Source organism: Rhinopithecus bieti, unplaced genomic scaffold, assembly GCF_001698545.2.
Source record: "Rhinopithecus bieti isolate Rb0 unplaced genomic scaffold, ASM169854v2 scaffold_29855, whole genome shotgun sequence".
NCBI lineage: Eukaryota > Metazoa > Chordata > Mammalia > Primates > Cercopithecidae > Rhinopithecus > Rhinopithecus bieti.
The window spans coordinates 724266-738846 of NW_016813109.1; the positions used below are offsets into that span (position 1 = coordinate 724266).

The 14581-nt window shown below is 45.3% G+C and overlaps 1 protein-coding gene across 1 annotated transcript; it reads left to right on the top strand.

Annotated features, from left to right (window-relative positions):
• Positions 1-11: 11 nt before the first annotated feature.
• On the top strand, positions 12-13503 carry HTRA4 (HtrA serine peptidase 4). The gene is made up of 9 exons (XM_017847679.1): positions 12-588; positions 891-990; positions 2416-2620; positions 3871-4065; positions 5140-5172; positions 7555-7669; positions 8561-8618; positions 9013-9108; positions 12794-13503. Exons 1-9 carry the CDS (start codon positions 123-125, stop codon positions 12954-12956), a joined length of 1431 nt encoding a protein of 476 aa, XP_017703168.1. The 5' UTR covers positions 12-122; the 3' UTR covers positions 12957-13503.
• The last annotated feature ends 1078 nt before the right edge of the window (positions 13504-14581 follow it).

Genomic DNA, 14581 nt, shown 5'->3' on the forward strand with positions numbered 1-14581 from the left:
CCCTTAAAGTTTGGGGGCCGGCGGAGGCGGCGCCATGGCCGGGAGAAAGTGTCTCATTTAGGAGCGTTTGCAGGTCCAGAGTGAAGTCACTGAAGAGTGGAAGCGAGGAAGGAAGGAGCAGGATGATTAGACCTCAGCTGCGGCCCGCAGGGCTGGGACTATGCCTCCTGCCGGGGCTGCTGTTGCTCCTGGTGCCGGTCCTCTGGGCCGGGGCTGAGAGACTACATACCCAGCTGGCCTGCCCCGCGGTCTGCCAGCCCACGCGCTGCCCCGCGCTGCCCACCTGCGCGCTGGGGACCACGCCTGTGCTCGACCTGTGCCGCTGTTGCCGCGTCTGCCCCGCGGCCGAGGGTCAAGTCTGCGGCGGGGCGCAGGGACAGCCGTGCGCCCCGGGGCTGCAGTGCCTCGAGCCGCTGCGCCCCGGGCTCCCCAGCACCTGCGGTTGCCCGACCAAGGGAGGGGCCGTGTGCGGCAGCGACAGGCGCACGTACCCCAGCCTGTGTGCGCTCCGGGCCGAAAACCGTGCCGCGCGCCGCCTGGGCAATATGCCGGCTGTGCCTGTGCAGTGGGGGGACTGCAGGGATACAGGTGAGCCGCGGGGGGCGCGCGCCCTGGGGACACTTTCTAACTCTGGAGGAGCGTAAAGGAACAACACCTCACTGAGACCGCACAGTTCGCGCAGGGTCCTCCTGCATCATTTGCCTCCTGGATTCGACCCCTCTCTGTTCCTGATTTCCTTTCCTCCGTAACAGGGGCTCTTTACCGGCTGCTACGTGGATTCTCCCTCACCATGCACCTTTTGTACACTGACTTGCCTTTAACATTTTTCCAACTAGGATAGCAGGTCTGGTTCGCTCGAGGCGTACTCTTGACCCAGTATTTCTTCATAGGGAGCAGAAGGGCAGGCCCGCTCAGGAGGAATTACAACTTCATCGCCGCGGTGGTGGAGAAGGTGGCGCCGTCGGTGGTTCACATCCAACTGTGGGGCAGGTAAAGGAGGAGGAGGAAGACCTCCACTGTCCTAGCTAATGGTTTCTGCGTGCCTACCTACTCCAGACCCTTCGCAAGCGTCATTTAATCCTAAAAAACCAGTGAGGAAACTGAGACGTAAAGAGGTTGAATAACCTGTTCAAGGTCATTTAACCAAAGAGCAGAGGCACAAGGATGACTTCCAAATCCGAGCTCCCCCTGCCTACTTAGGTGGCTGGTGCTTTTCCCCCTCCTGCCACAGACAAAATTTAAGGTCAGATGTAAGAGCTAGTAGGCATTTTCTTTTCTTTTTTTGAGACGAGGTCTTGCTCTGTCGCCAAGGCTGAAATGCAATGACAGATCATAGCTCACTGCAGCTCCATCTACCAGGCTCAAGTAATCCTCCCACCTCAGCCTCTGGAGTAACTGGGACTATAGGCAGGTGCCACCACACCCAGCTAATATTTGTATTTTTTGGAGAGACAAGGTATTTTTATATTGCCCAGGCTGGTCTTGAACTCTTGGACCCAAACGATCTGCCACCTTAGCCTCTCAAGATGCTGGGATTATGGGTGTGAGCCACCACATCCAGCTTAGTAGGCATTTTGGTTGTGATCTTGCTCAGCCCCCACTTTGGATGCAAGGAAATCCAGACCCAGAGAGCAGGGTTAATTTGTCCTATGTTACGAGGCCAGTTGGTGGCAGAAACTAAGCCAGAGTCAGAGCCCTTTGATTCTCTCCTACCTGGTCCTTGATACTGTGGTACGAGGCTCACTTTTGCCTCTAGTATGTGGATTGGGTTCAGCCTTTTCGCAGCAGAGAACCCATGGGCTGCTACACTAACCAACTCTGAAGAGGCAGTGTCCCTGGAAAAGGAGAGCTAGAGCCAGCTCTCAACCATGCTCACAAGAGATGGCTGGGGCCCTGTGCGTGCCAAGTCCATTGATACATGGAGAAAATTTACGCATAGCCAGGGAAAAGTGAAATGTCTGAGAAAACTGTGATGGAAGTCTGGGCATGGTGGCTCACGCCTGTAATTCCAGCACTTTGGGAGGCCGAGGCGTGTGTATCACCTGAGGTCAGGCGTCCGAGACCAGCCTGGCCAACATGGTGAAACCCCATCTCTACGAAAAATACAAAACTTAGTCAGGCATGGTGGTGCATGCCTGTAATCTTAGCTACTTGGGAGGCTGAGGCAGGAAAATTGCTTGAACCCGGGAGGTGGTTGCAGTGAGCCGAGATTGTGCCACTGCACTCCAGCCTGGGCAACAGAGTGAGATTCTGTCTCAAAAAAAGAAAAAAGAAAAAAAGAAAAAAGAAATAAAGAAAAGAAAACTGTGATGGAGGTATGTTTAATAAGAGTGAGGTTCCCGTGACTCTCAGATGATACGGCTGTATCCCCTAACTTTCTTGCCCTCTGTCTGTACTATCGTCTTGTGGAGACAGGTTACTTCACGGCAGCATGCCTGTTCCTGTGTACAGTGGCTCTGGGTTCATAGTGTCTGAGGATGGGCTCATTATTACCAATGCCCACGTTGTCAGGAACCAGCAGTGGATTGAGGTGGTGCTCCAGAATGGGGCCCGTTATGAAGCCGTTGTCAAGGATATTGACCTTAAATTGGATCTTGCGGTGATTAAGATTGAACCGAATGTGAGTATTTCAGGGCTGAGTCAGAGTCTGCATATTTGGGGATTTTTATCTATTTGATGATATTTTCTGCCCCACTACACTCTCACACCACATCTTTTCTGTCAAATATATGCTTTTCTCTGTTTTTTTTCTGTTCTTTACTCCTTCTTATTTGCTTCAATGCCTTTCTGTATATCCCTTACCTTTTCTTTTCTCCTTTTCTCTTTTCTTTTCTTTCTTCTTTCTTTTTGAAACAGTCTCCCTCTGTCACCCACGCTGGAGTGCAGTGGCTCAGTCTCAGCTCACTGCAACCTCTGCCTCCTGGGTTCAAGCGATTCTCCTGCCTCAGTCTCCTGAATAGCTGGGATTACAGGTGCCTGCCACCATGCCCGGCTAATTTTTGTACTTTTAGTAGAGACTGGGTTTTACCATGTTGGTCAGGCTGGTCTCAAACTCCTGACCTCAAGTGATCTGCCTGCCTTGGCCTCCCAAAGTGCTAGGATTACAAGTGTGAGCCACTGTGCTTGGCCTCTAACTGTTTCTATTAACTATCAAGCAGTCTTTTTTTTTTTTTTTTTTTTTTTTTTTCCCCCTCCTTCAACTCCTTCTTCAACAAACCCTGCTTCAGGGAAAATTATTCCTCTATTTGTCTTAGGATATCAGAAATTACTGCAATGGACTCAAAGTTGCTAAGGAATACTTTGAAGTCCTTACTACACATAGTACTCATGGTGTGCACATCAGATATATTGACATGGTGTTTGAGAGCTTTTTAGAAATTCAGTCTCAGCCTTTACCCAGATAGATGTGCTGACTCAGAATCTGCATTAACATAACATCCCGAGGTGATTTGCACGCACATTACAGTGTGAGAAGTGTCACCCTGGGTGATCTTCTTTCTGTTTGTGGCTTATTCACTTTGACTGTTAAGCTTCGAGCTGGAATGGTGCTGTGTAAATTGCTAATGTCAGTTTATGTTCATCAGTGACTTCACTGGCTGTTTACTAATAGTAATTTCTACAAATTAATTGTTTTAGATCTTAGAAATGATCCTAGTCATCTTAACAATTGAGAGCTCCATGGTAGTTGGACTTTGAGGAAGAAGTAGAAGGCAGTCATAGAGGCTGTGTGAGTGGGTGCTTCTCAGGTGATAAGGGCCAAGGTGATAGAGACAGCATCATATATGTGTTAGACACACACATTGGTCAATTCTGATCTTGATTTGTTCTTTACCCTTTCTGTCATCCTCATGCCTCTTTGGGCACGTGCAGGCTGACCTTCCTGTGCTGATGCTGGGAAGATCATCTGACCTTCGGGCCGGAGAGTTTGTGGTGGCTCTGGGCAGCCCAGTTTCTCTGCAGAACACAGCTACTGCAGGAATTGTCAGCACCAAACAGCGAAAGGGCAAAGAACTGGGGATGAAGGATTCAGATATAGACTACATCCAGATTGATGCTGCAATTAATGTAAGTCACTTAGGACAGAGGTGCCCAACCCGTGGGCTGTGGACCAGTACAGGTCCATGGCCTGTTAGGAACTGGGCCGCACAGCAGGCGGTGAGCCACGGGCGAGTGAGAATGACTGCCCGAGTTCCACCTCCTGTCAGATCAGCGGCAGCATTAGATTCTCATAGGAGTGCAAACCCATTGTGAACTGCACATGCAAGGGATCTAGGTTGCATGTTCCTTATGAGAATCTAACTCATGCCTGATGATCTGAGGTGGAGCAGTTTCATCCCAAACCACCCCTCTTTGTGGAAGAATTGTCTTCCACAAAGCCGATCCCTGTGCCAAAAAGTTTGGGGATTGCTGACACAGGAGGCCTACCCTCGGATCACACGATATTGGCAGTTCAGTGAGAAGAATATGTCAGAGTGAACTTTGGCCTTTTGGGAATGTCCAGGTTTGGTTAAATTGCTGTGGGAGGAATGGAATGCCACTTTGTTAAGATCTGTCCTGTTCAATGGGATAGCTGGCATCCATGCTATTGGGTGGTCTGTTGTGGAAGTCACCCTTCCTATAAGAAGGTGGTGGTCCCTTGACCGGGCATGGTGGCTCACGCCTGTAATCCTAGCACTTTGGGAGGCCAAGGTGGGCAGATCACGAGGTCAGGAGTTCGAGACCAGTCTGGCCAACATGGTGAAACCCCGTCTCTACTAAAAATACAAAAATTAGCCGGGCATGGTGGCGGGTACCTGTAATCCCACCTACTCAACAGGCTGAGGCAGGAGAATCACTTGAACCAGGAGGCAGAGGTTGCAGTGAGTCGAGATTGTGCCATTGCATTCCAGCCTGGGCAACAGAGTAAGACTCCATCTCAAAAAAAAAAAAAAAGAAGGTGGTGGTCCCACTGCTATAGTTCTTTACCTACACTTACTTTGGTATTGGTGATGATAGGGGCACAATTTTGCCGGCCTGAGGGGAATAGGAGCTTACTAGAGTGGGCTGCTTTTGGTAAACTGTTTTGGGAGCTATGTATAAAGGACAAGGGGGCATGTATTCATTGGCTTCACTGATGTCTTTTTCAAATTCCGCTTTTAGCCTGGGAATTCTGGTGGTCCTCTGGTGAACTTGGTAAGTGATCACTCTCCTTGTTGCTTCATGTTTCCTCTTAACTTTCAAAGACTTTATTAATTCCAGGTCAGGGGTGGTGGCTCAAGCCTGTAATTCCAGCACATCTGGGATGATTGCTTGGGGCCCGGAGTTTGAGACTAGCCTGGGCAACACAGCAAGACACTGTATCTACAAAAACAAAAACAGAAAAGGACTTTACATTTTCCATGATGCTGATTTGGGTGCCACTCTTATGTAGAGAGCTGTGGAATGGTGCTTTTCTGTTCTCGGACCTTAAATCAATAGTTAGAAAAAATTCAAGCTTGTTATCCTGGTGTGTGCTCTCATCCCACTGAGAACACTGGGGTTCTAGCTCTGGCTTCCTTTGAAATTTCTCTCTTCCCCGTGCTTTCTGTTTTCATTGGCTAGTTACCAAAAGCCCTGGATTTTATTTATTTATTTATTTAATAAATAGAGACGATGTCTCACTATGTTGCCCAGGCTGGTCTCGAACTCCTGAGTTCAAGTGATCCTCCTGCCTCGGCCTCCCAAGATGTTAGGATTATAGGCATGAGCCACCACACTGTGCCAAAAGCCCTGGATATTAAACCCAGATTTATGCCGAATGACCAGCTTTGCTCTGAAATGTAGATCCTTGAAGACCCCCTGATGCTGCATATGAAGAACTATCTCTCATTTAAAAATGCTAATTACATAATGTCATCTGCCCAGGTTTTTAGTCTTGACCTCTTGACCTGCTTATAGATGAGAGAAAAGCCACAACCAGCACTCCTGACTTTAAGTGAGCTGCCTGCCTTGGCGTCCCAAATACATTGCTGTGTTATGTATTCTTAAATTGTATTCTATGTCTCTAGTGGAAATGCTAGGTTTTCTAGTTGCTCAAATACATGTGAAAACCTAAAAGAGTGCAGTGCTGTTTGACATATAACATGTGATCATCCTTTCTGAGTCCCTTTGCACTGATTGCTTTTGGTTCCTGTTTAAATATTACATTTGCTTTTAGAATGAATTTTATGCAAAATGATTTTTTTTTTCACTCATAGCATTGCATGTCATTTTTGTTTGTTTTGTTCCTGCCTTCTCCGTTAGACAATGAGTTTACTAAAGCATGGATGAAATGCAGAATTTCAGGCCATACCCCAGACCTACTGAATTACAGTCTGTAGTTTAACACAATCAGAAATCTCTTTTCTGGCTGGGTACAGTGGCTCACTGCTGTAATCCTAGCACTTTGGGAGGCCGAAGCGGGTGGATCACCTGAGGTCAGGAATTCAAAACCAGCCTGTCCAACATGGTGAAAACCCATCTCTACCTAAAATACAAAATTAGCTGGGCATGGTGGCATGCGCCTGTAATCCCAGCTACTTGGGAGGCTGAGGCAGGAGAATCGCTTGAACCCAGGAGGCAGAGGTTGCAATGAGCCAAGATTGCACCAATGCAACACAGCTTGGGCAACACAGCGAGACTCCATCTCAAAAAGAAAAAAAGAAAAAAGAAAAGAAAAAAGAAATCTCTTTTCTATCCTTTCCCATTACCTAAAAGGCTAAAGGAAGATGAGGTGCATAAAGAGGAAAATATTTTCTACCTCCTACCTTTAGCTTAGCAAAGCTTTGATCCCTAAGGTCAATTTTGCTAATTCTTCTGAATAGTTTCAATGCAGTGTTGCTGACAATCCCACAGCTTTTACCTTTTCCATGTTTATTTTAGTTTTGATTAAATAATAAAAAGGCAAATGCTCCTTGTCCTTCTACCTTTGTCCAAACACAAACTGTGGCTCACTTTTAAAGTCAATGTAACTTACTAAATGAAAAAAATGAGCACAAGAATTTTTTTTTTTGGGGGGGGATGGAGTCTTGCTCTGTCACCCAGGCTGGAGTGTAGTGGCGCGATCTTGGCTCACTGCAAGCTCTGCCTCCTGGGTTCACGCTGTTTTCCTGCCTCAGCCTCCCAAATAACTGGGACTACAGGCACCTGCCACCATGCCTGGCTAATTTTTTATATTTTTGGTAGAGACGGGGTTACAACATGTTAGCCAGGATGGTCTCGATGTCCTGATCTCATGATCTGCCCGCCTTGGCCTCCCAAAGTGCTGGGATTGCAGGCGTGAGCCACTGTGCCCGGCCATGAGCTCAAGATTTTAAAAAATCCTCAGCATCCTTGATCCTTTGGCCATGAAAAGAAGGTAACTTCTGTGCGTGTGCAGTTGCCCTTTGCCCTATAAAGGAACAGCCGTTGCTCTCTTTTGAAGAAGTACAAAGTTCGTCTCGGCCCGGGGTTTTCTTACCCTAAGTAACTAGCTTCACACCTTCCTCTGCATGTTCTGGTCTTGCACTCGTCAGTCTGCAAAACTTCATGACTGAATGATGTCCCCTCCCTTGCCAGGATGGTGACGTGGTTGGTGTCAATTCATTGACAGTGACTAAAGGAATCTCCTTTGCAATTCCTTCAGATCGAGTTAGGCAGTTCTTGGAAGAATACCATGAGCGCCAGTTGACAGGTAAAGGAAGTTGGGATTTTGTTTGTTTCCTCGTGCTTTTCAGGAACATTCAATCTTTTGTGGTGACAGCAATTTTTTTGTTTTTGTGTTTGAGACAGAATTTTGCTCATCATCCAGGTTGGAGTGCAGTGGTGTGATCTTGGTTTACTGCAACCTCTGCCTCTTGGGTTCAAGCGATTCTCCTGCCTCAGCCTCCCAAGTAGCTGGGACTACAGGCACCCACTGCCTCACCCAGCTAATTTTTGTATTTTTAGTAGAGACAGTAATTTTTTTTTTTTTTGAGGCAGAGTCTTGTGCTGTTGCCCAGAGTGGAGTACAGTGGTGTGATCTCAGCTCACTGCAACCTCTGCCTCCCATGTCCAAGCGATTCTTCTGCCTCAGCCTCCCAAGTAGCTGCAATTACAGGCGCACCCACTAATTTTTGTATTTTTAGTAGAGACAGGGTTTCACTATGTTGGCCAAGCTGGTCTTGAACTCCTGACCTCCAGTGATCTGCCTGCCTCGGCCTCCCAAAGTGCTGGGATTACAGGTGTGAACCACCACGCCTGGCCCGGAGACAGCCAGTGACTACTGGGTCACTCACTTGTATGCAGCTCCTATAATGGTGATTTGAACAGCACTGTTTGGCGGACTAGGCACAAACCAAGCATGAGTTGTACCCAGAAATATTTGGATTGAGCAAATGTGGAAATGAAACCCAGGGGCTGGAGGCAGGAGGTGGGTGGGAGGAGTGTAAGTGCTAATGACAAAGGTTCTCTGAAGCCTGTGTTTCATCCAGGTAACCTGAAAGGACAGCTATGATGGCAAAGAGATCCTGGGACATGGGTGTCTTTTAAGCTGTGCTAACAGGAAAGAGGTTTTGTTGTAACACATCCTAACTTTCCTTTCCAGGAATGGCGTTTTCAAATAAGAAATATCTGGGTCTGCAAATGCTGTCCCTCACTATGCCGTAAGCATATGTTTGAATATGTCTGGGTTGTTTTTCAGAGGCAAAAACCATAGCTGCACAGTCTTAACAGAAAAGCTGAGCCACTTGGACCACAGCCAGGTACTCTTATGACCCTAGGCCCTATCTGTCTCAGCGTATGTATCTGCCTCTGCCTGCATCAGCACTAACTAGACATAGTTTATTTCATTGTGGCTGTGTTTTATAATGTCCAGTGGTTCTAGGCTTTGGGATAGAGGCTCAGCACGAACCGAGAGAATGACTGTGATTAGCTTGATGGAATCTTCCTTGGCCTTTGTGAGCCTAGAGCAGAACAGAGTACCTACTAAGAGTCTCAGGCTTTTACCAGGGCTCAGAAGACTAATTCATTGTTTCCTAATCTTCTCATTTCTCTTAGCCTTAGTAAAGAATTGAAAATGCATTATCCAGATTTCCCCGATGTGAGTTCTGGGGTTTATGTATGTAAAGTGGTGGAAGGAACAGCTGCTCAAAGGTAAGTGAAGTGAAGGCCTTTGTCATCTACCTTTGCTTTTACTAGATGTGTGCCATGGTAAAACACATGGGGGATCCAGACTTGATCTGTCCAATACAGTGGCCACTACCTACATGTACTGAACACATGAAATGTGGCTGGTGTGACTGAGGAACTGAATTTTGAATTAAATTAAGTTTAATTTAAATTAAAAAACCCAGGCCAGGCGCAGTGGCTCACGCCTGTAATCCCAACACTTTGGGAGGCCAAGGTAGGCGGATCACCTGAGGTCAGGAGTTTGAGACCAGCCTGGCCAACATAGTGAAACCCTGTCTCTACTAAAAATACAAAAATTAGTGGGTGCGCCTGTAATTGCAGCTACTTGGGAGGCTGAGGCAGAAGAATCGCTTGGACATGGGAGGCAGAGGTTGCAGTGAGCTGAGATCACACCACTGTACTCCACTCTGGGCAACAGCACAAGACTCTGCCTCAAAAAAAAAAAAGATATCGTCATTGTGTAGTAGTATATTGGGGTGTGTGTTATTTCAAGTGGATTTCAAAGACATAGGAAACAGAGTGTAAAATAACTATTTTAAAAATATCACGTTACAATGATAATATTTTGGATGTATTGTGTTAAATAAGATATATTAGTAAATTAAATTCACCTGTTTAAAAATTTTTTAAAATGTGGCTACACGAAAATTTAAAATTACATATGTGGCTTGCACTGTTGTCTATAGGACAGTGCTGATTTAGACTTGGGTACTTATAAAGGCTTTTGGGAGGGAGTATTTTGGGAGGGAGGTGGTTCTCTATAGTCTAAGAAGACTTCTATGAGAGTTCCTGGCAAGGAACAGAGTATCTGTGATTTATTCCATAAGCAAAGTAAGTCCAAATGAAGGGAAAATAATTACACCAAAAGCATCTTTTTTTTTTTCTTTCTTTGAGACAGAGTCTCGCTCTGTCCCCATGCTGGAGTGCAATGACACCATCTCGGCTCACTGCAACCTCTGCCTCCTGGGTTCAAGCGATTCTCCTGCCTCAGCCTCCCAAGTAGCTGGGACTACAGGCGTGCGCCACCACACCTAGCTAATTTTTGTGTTTTTAGTAGAGACGGGTTTTCACTGTGTTGGCCAGGATGGTCTGGATCTTTTGACCTTGTGATCCGCCTGTCTTGGCCTCCCAAAATGCTGGGGAGCCACCACACCTGGTCTGTACTTCTTTATTATCCCTTCTCATTGTTTTTATTTTTCAAGAGCTCAGTAATCTGTTTAGATTATGGCACCACTTTCACTGGGGCTTTCCCTCTAGTGAAATCAGAGGGCACTGTTCAGCATAGCAGTCATAGGTCTCATGTTACTAAATTTGGCTTGTCCCTGGGTTTTCTGGGCTTTTCTCATTCCTGCTCTGCTCCACTCTTCCCCCACCTCCTTATTTTTAAGTTCTGGTTCAAGACCAAAGCTATTTCTTTCGGCTAAGTCCTTGCTACTCAGAATGTGGTCTGCAGACCAGCGTCATTAGCTCAGCAGGGCTTGTTGGAAAGGCAGAATCATAGGTCCCACCTTTGATCCACTGAATCGGAATCTGCATGTTTGACAAGATGCCCAGGTGATTCATATGTATGTTAAAATGTGAAAATTAGTGCCGGAAGTTGCTGATGAACAGAAATCAGGACTGGGCATGGTGGCTCATACCATGATGTGGGAGGATCATTTGAAACCGGGAGTTCGAGACCAGCCTGAGCAACATAGTTTCTAAAAATAAATAAACAAAATAAACAAAATCAGCTGGGTGTGGTGGCAGGTGCCTATAGTCCCAAATACTTGGGAGGCTGAGGCAGGAGGATCATGTGAGCCCAGGAGTTTGAGGCTGCAGTGAGCCATGATTGCACCACTATACTCCAGCCTGGGTAACAGACTGAGAGGCTGTCTCAAACAAATCTGTTCTGGCTTTCACCAACTTATACCTAATAATAATGACAATTACACCATTATCTGGCACTTACCAAACTTTTACTATATCTCAGGCACTATTTGAAGTGTTTAATTTTTATTTTTATTTTTTTTGAGACTGAGTTTTGCTCTTGTTGCCCCAGCTGGTGTGCAATGGCGTGATCTCGGCTCACTGCAGCCTCCGCCTGCTGGGTTCAAGCGATTCTTCTGCCTCAGTCTCCCAAGTAGCTGGGATTACACACCTAGCTAATTATTGTACTTTTAATAGAGACGAGATTTCACCATGTTGGCCAGGCTGGTCTCGAACTCCTACCCTCAGGCAATCCACACGCCTGGGCCTCCCAAAGTGCTGGGATTACAGGTGTGAGCCATTGCTCCTGGTCTATTTGAAGTATTTTATACACCTGTTTGTGCTCCCAACATTTTATGATATAGGTATTATTTTACAGAGGAAGCAGCTGTGGTACAAAGAGGTTCATTAACTTGTAGAACGCAGTAAATCAGAGAGCAGAGAACAGGGATGTGGGCCCTGGCTGAACCCTTCTATTATCCTGCTTTGGTGGTTGCTTTTTTGTTTCTGAGAGGCAGAGTGATTTAGTGGCAAGAAGATGGGTTCCCAAGTTTGAAAGACCCAGGATGAAATCCCTCTCACAAGTTGCATGACACAGAAAAAGGTCATTTGTCCTGTGTGAGCCACAGTTCCTCATATTTGGTGCATAGGTTATTAGTAATAATTTGCGGGTTTCTTTTTCTCTTTTCTGAATCACAGGACTAGTATGAATTAAGTTCTCTATAAGTTCTTTCTTTGTACTTACTGGTCCTAAGTCATCCTCCTAAACTGTCCTTGTTCTAAGGTTATTTCTTGATTTTAGTTTTACACTTAAGCATCTCATCACATCCTCTTGCATTAAACTTCTTCTTTTTAAACTCCACATATCTTGATCAAACCACATTATCATTCTTCCTTGAGCTTCCCATTTCTATCAAATGGTGTCTCCTGGAGTCATTTGCTGTTCCTTTTTCAGCCTATTTTTACGAAATCATTGGCATGGCTATTTCTGTATTGTAGTGTTTTGTATTTGGAGCTGGTTTTTGCTTCTAGAATATATAGTCTATGTGAAGCAATTAAGTTGAAGGCAATAAAGTCACAACTTTGGGGAAAAGGAGCCTAGAGCCAGAGCTTGAAATATTTAGACTCAGAAGGTTGGCGGGTTTTTGATTTACTGGAAGTAGAATTCCTATAATGCAGCTCAGCATCCTTCCCAGCTCCATAAGCTGGTGAGCCGGGTGGCGGGGCGGGGGAAGATGGGCAAGTGAGTGGGCTGCCAGAATCAAACTGAGCCGAGTTTAAGTGTCTGGGAGAAAACATAGCACTTGGGCTTTTCACTTTGGCTGCTAAAGCTGGGAGTATGTTTGAAGTTCACAGAGGTCAGGGACTGATATAAATTAAAAGCTAAACTCCCCCTTCCAAACCAATTCCAAAAAATGGGAGGAGTAAACTTCTCACATGATTCTGATAGGAAATTAATTTTATAAAGGTAAAGGTAAACTGTCTAGAGGACAGTTGTCCTCTAGGGACGTTTTTGCAGCATGTTTTAGAATAGCTTTACGATTTGGAAGGATTGAGGCTATTTCTGGTTTGTATGCTTAATGCCAGCAAAATAGTGCCATTAAGACAGAGATATTATAGATGGGGATAAGTAAAATTCTTCTTGTAGTTTCATGGTTCTCTTTTTTTTTCTCTCTCTCAGCTCTGGATTGAGAGACCATGATGTAATTGTCAAGATAAATGGGAAACCTATTACTACTACAACTGATGTTGTTGAAGCTCTTGACAGTGATTCCCTTTCCATGGCTGTTCTTCGGGGAAAAGATAATTTGCTCCTGACAGTCATACCTGAAGTAATCAACTAAATATCTTGTTTTAAAGTGGGATTATCTACAACAAAAAACAAACATACACAAAAAAACAGTTATATCACCTGGTTTGGAGATGTGCCAAACATGGCAAGAGGTTTTTGGATCTTCTTCTTATAAAGAAAAATGGATGGTATTAACCCAAGTGCCCATCAATGACAGACTGGATAAAGCAAACATGGTACATATACACCATGGAATACTATGAAGCCATAAAAAGAAACAGTCCTCTGCAGGGACATGGATGGAGCTGGAAACCATGATCCTCAGCAAACTAACACAGGAATAGAAAACCAAATACTGCATGTTCTCACTTATAAGTGGGAGCTGAACAATGAGAACACATGAACATAGGGAGGTGAACAACACATACTGGGGCGTGGCAGGGGGTAGGGTAGAGGGAGGGAGAGCATTAGCAAAAATAGCTGGGTTAACACCCAGATGATGGGTTGATAGGTGCAGCAAAGCATCATGGCACACATTTACCTATGTAGCAAACCTGCACATCCTGCATGTGTACCTCAGAAATTAAAATAAAATAAAATGGTAATCTGTTGTGAGATTACAATTAAAAAAAAAAATGGAGTTTGAAACACATACACACATTCAGGGATCATTAGGTTGGGGTACTATGCTGTTGCTAAGATGCCTATGTCAAGTGGAAGAAGAGCACAGTGCCAGGAAATCTGGGGGAACTGATAACATTTTATTAAAGGTAAGAAACAAATAAAAGACAGGCAGTTTCTAATTTAACCTTGAGAGGACACTGTAGTATTTTAAACCTTTATAGCCATAAACTAGATATAATACACACATATACAAATAGATCTGTCTACCAAAATTTAAGAAACAACCTGAATAAAGTGCAAAGGCAATCAATTGTTAAATAATACTCCTTTAATCCATCAGGTTTTCAGGTTGTATCACATTTGGCCAGGTTTGTGGGTAGATGGATGATGGGTGTCATTTAAAAGTCAAATGAAAACTGGTAATTTTGGATTGTCACATAGGAATATTGATGATTCTCAGCACTCTAGCAGCGAGAACTTTTGTCTCCAGCAGCTTTTCTGGCTGTAAGAAGGGCATCTTCAGTAGTTTCTAGTCTTTTTCCCTTTTAACTAAGTTCTCACCCTTGGCAACATAAATGACTTCAAGCCTTGGAGCTGCAAATTTTTTTTTTTTTGGAGGGAGACAGGGTCTCACTCTGTTGCCCAGGATGAAGTGCAGTGGTGGGATCTTGGCTCACTGCAACCTCTGCCTCCCGGGTTCAAGTGATTCTCTTACCTCAGCCTCCCGAGTAGCTGGGATTACAGGTGCACGCCACCATGCCTGGGTAATTTTTGTATTTTCACTGAAAACGGGGGGGTGGGGTGGGGGTGGGGGTTCTCACCATGTTGGCCAGGCTGGTCTCGAACTTCTGACCTTAAAGGATCCACCTGCCTTGGCCTCCCAAAGCACAGGGATTACAGGCTTGAACCACTGTGCTGGGCCCAAAGTTTCTTATTTTTTCAAGAAAACAACTTTTGGTAGGGTTATGAATATACTTAGGAGGTTAAAAAAGTGTGAAATGAGGCAGGACTTGGTTAGGTGTAAAGTAGCATCTTATTTTGGGTAATATAATT

Bases quoted from the DNA above. Each gene is read 5' to 3' on its own strand.
- HTRA4 (XM_017847679.1), top strand. From the start codon at position 123: ATGATTAGACCTCAGCTGCGGCCCGCAGGGCTGGGACTATGCCTCCTG. The intron at 991-2,415 runs GTAAAGGAGGAG...TTGTGGAGACAG, and splicing joins CACATCCAACTGTGGGGCAG to GTTACTTCACGGCAGCATGC. The intron at 9,109-12,793 runs GTAAGTGAAGTG...TCTCTCTCTCAG, and splicing joins GAAGGAACAGCTGCTCAAAG to CTCTGGATTGAGAGACCATG.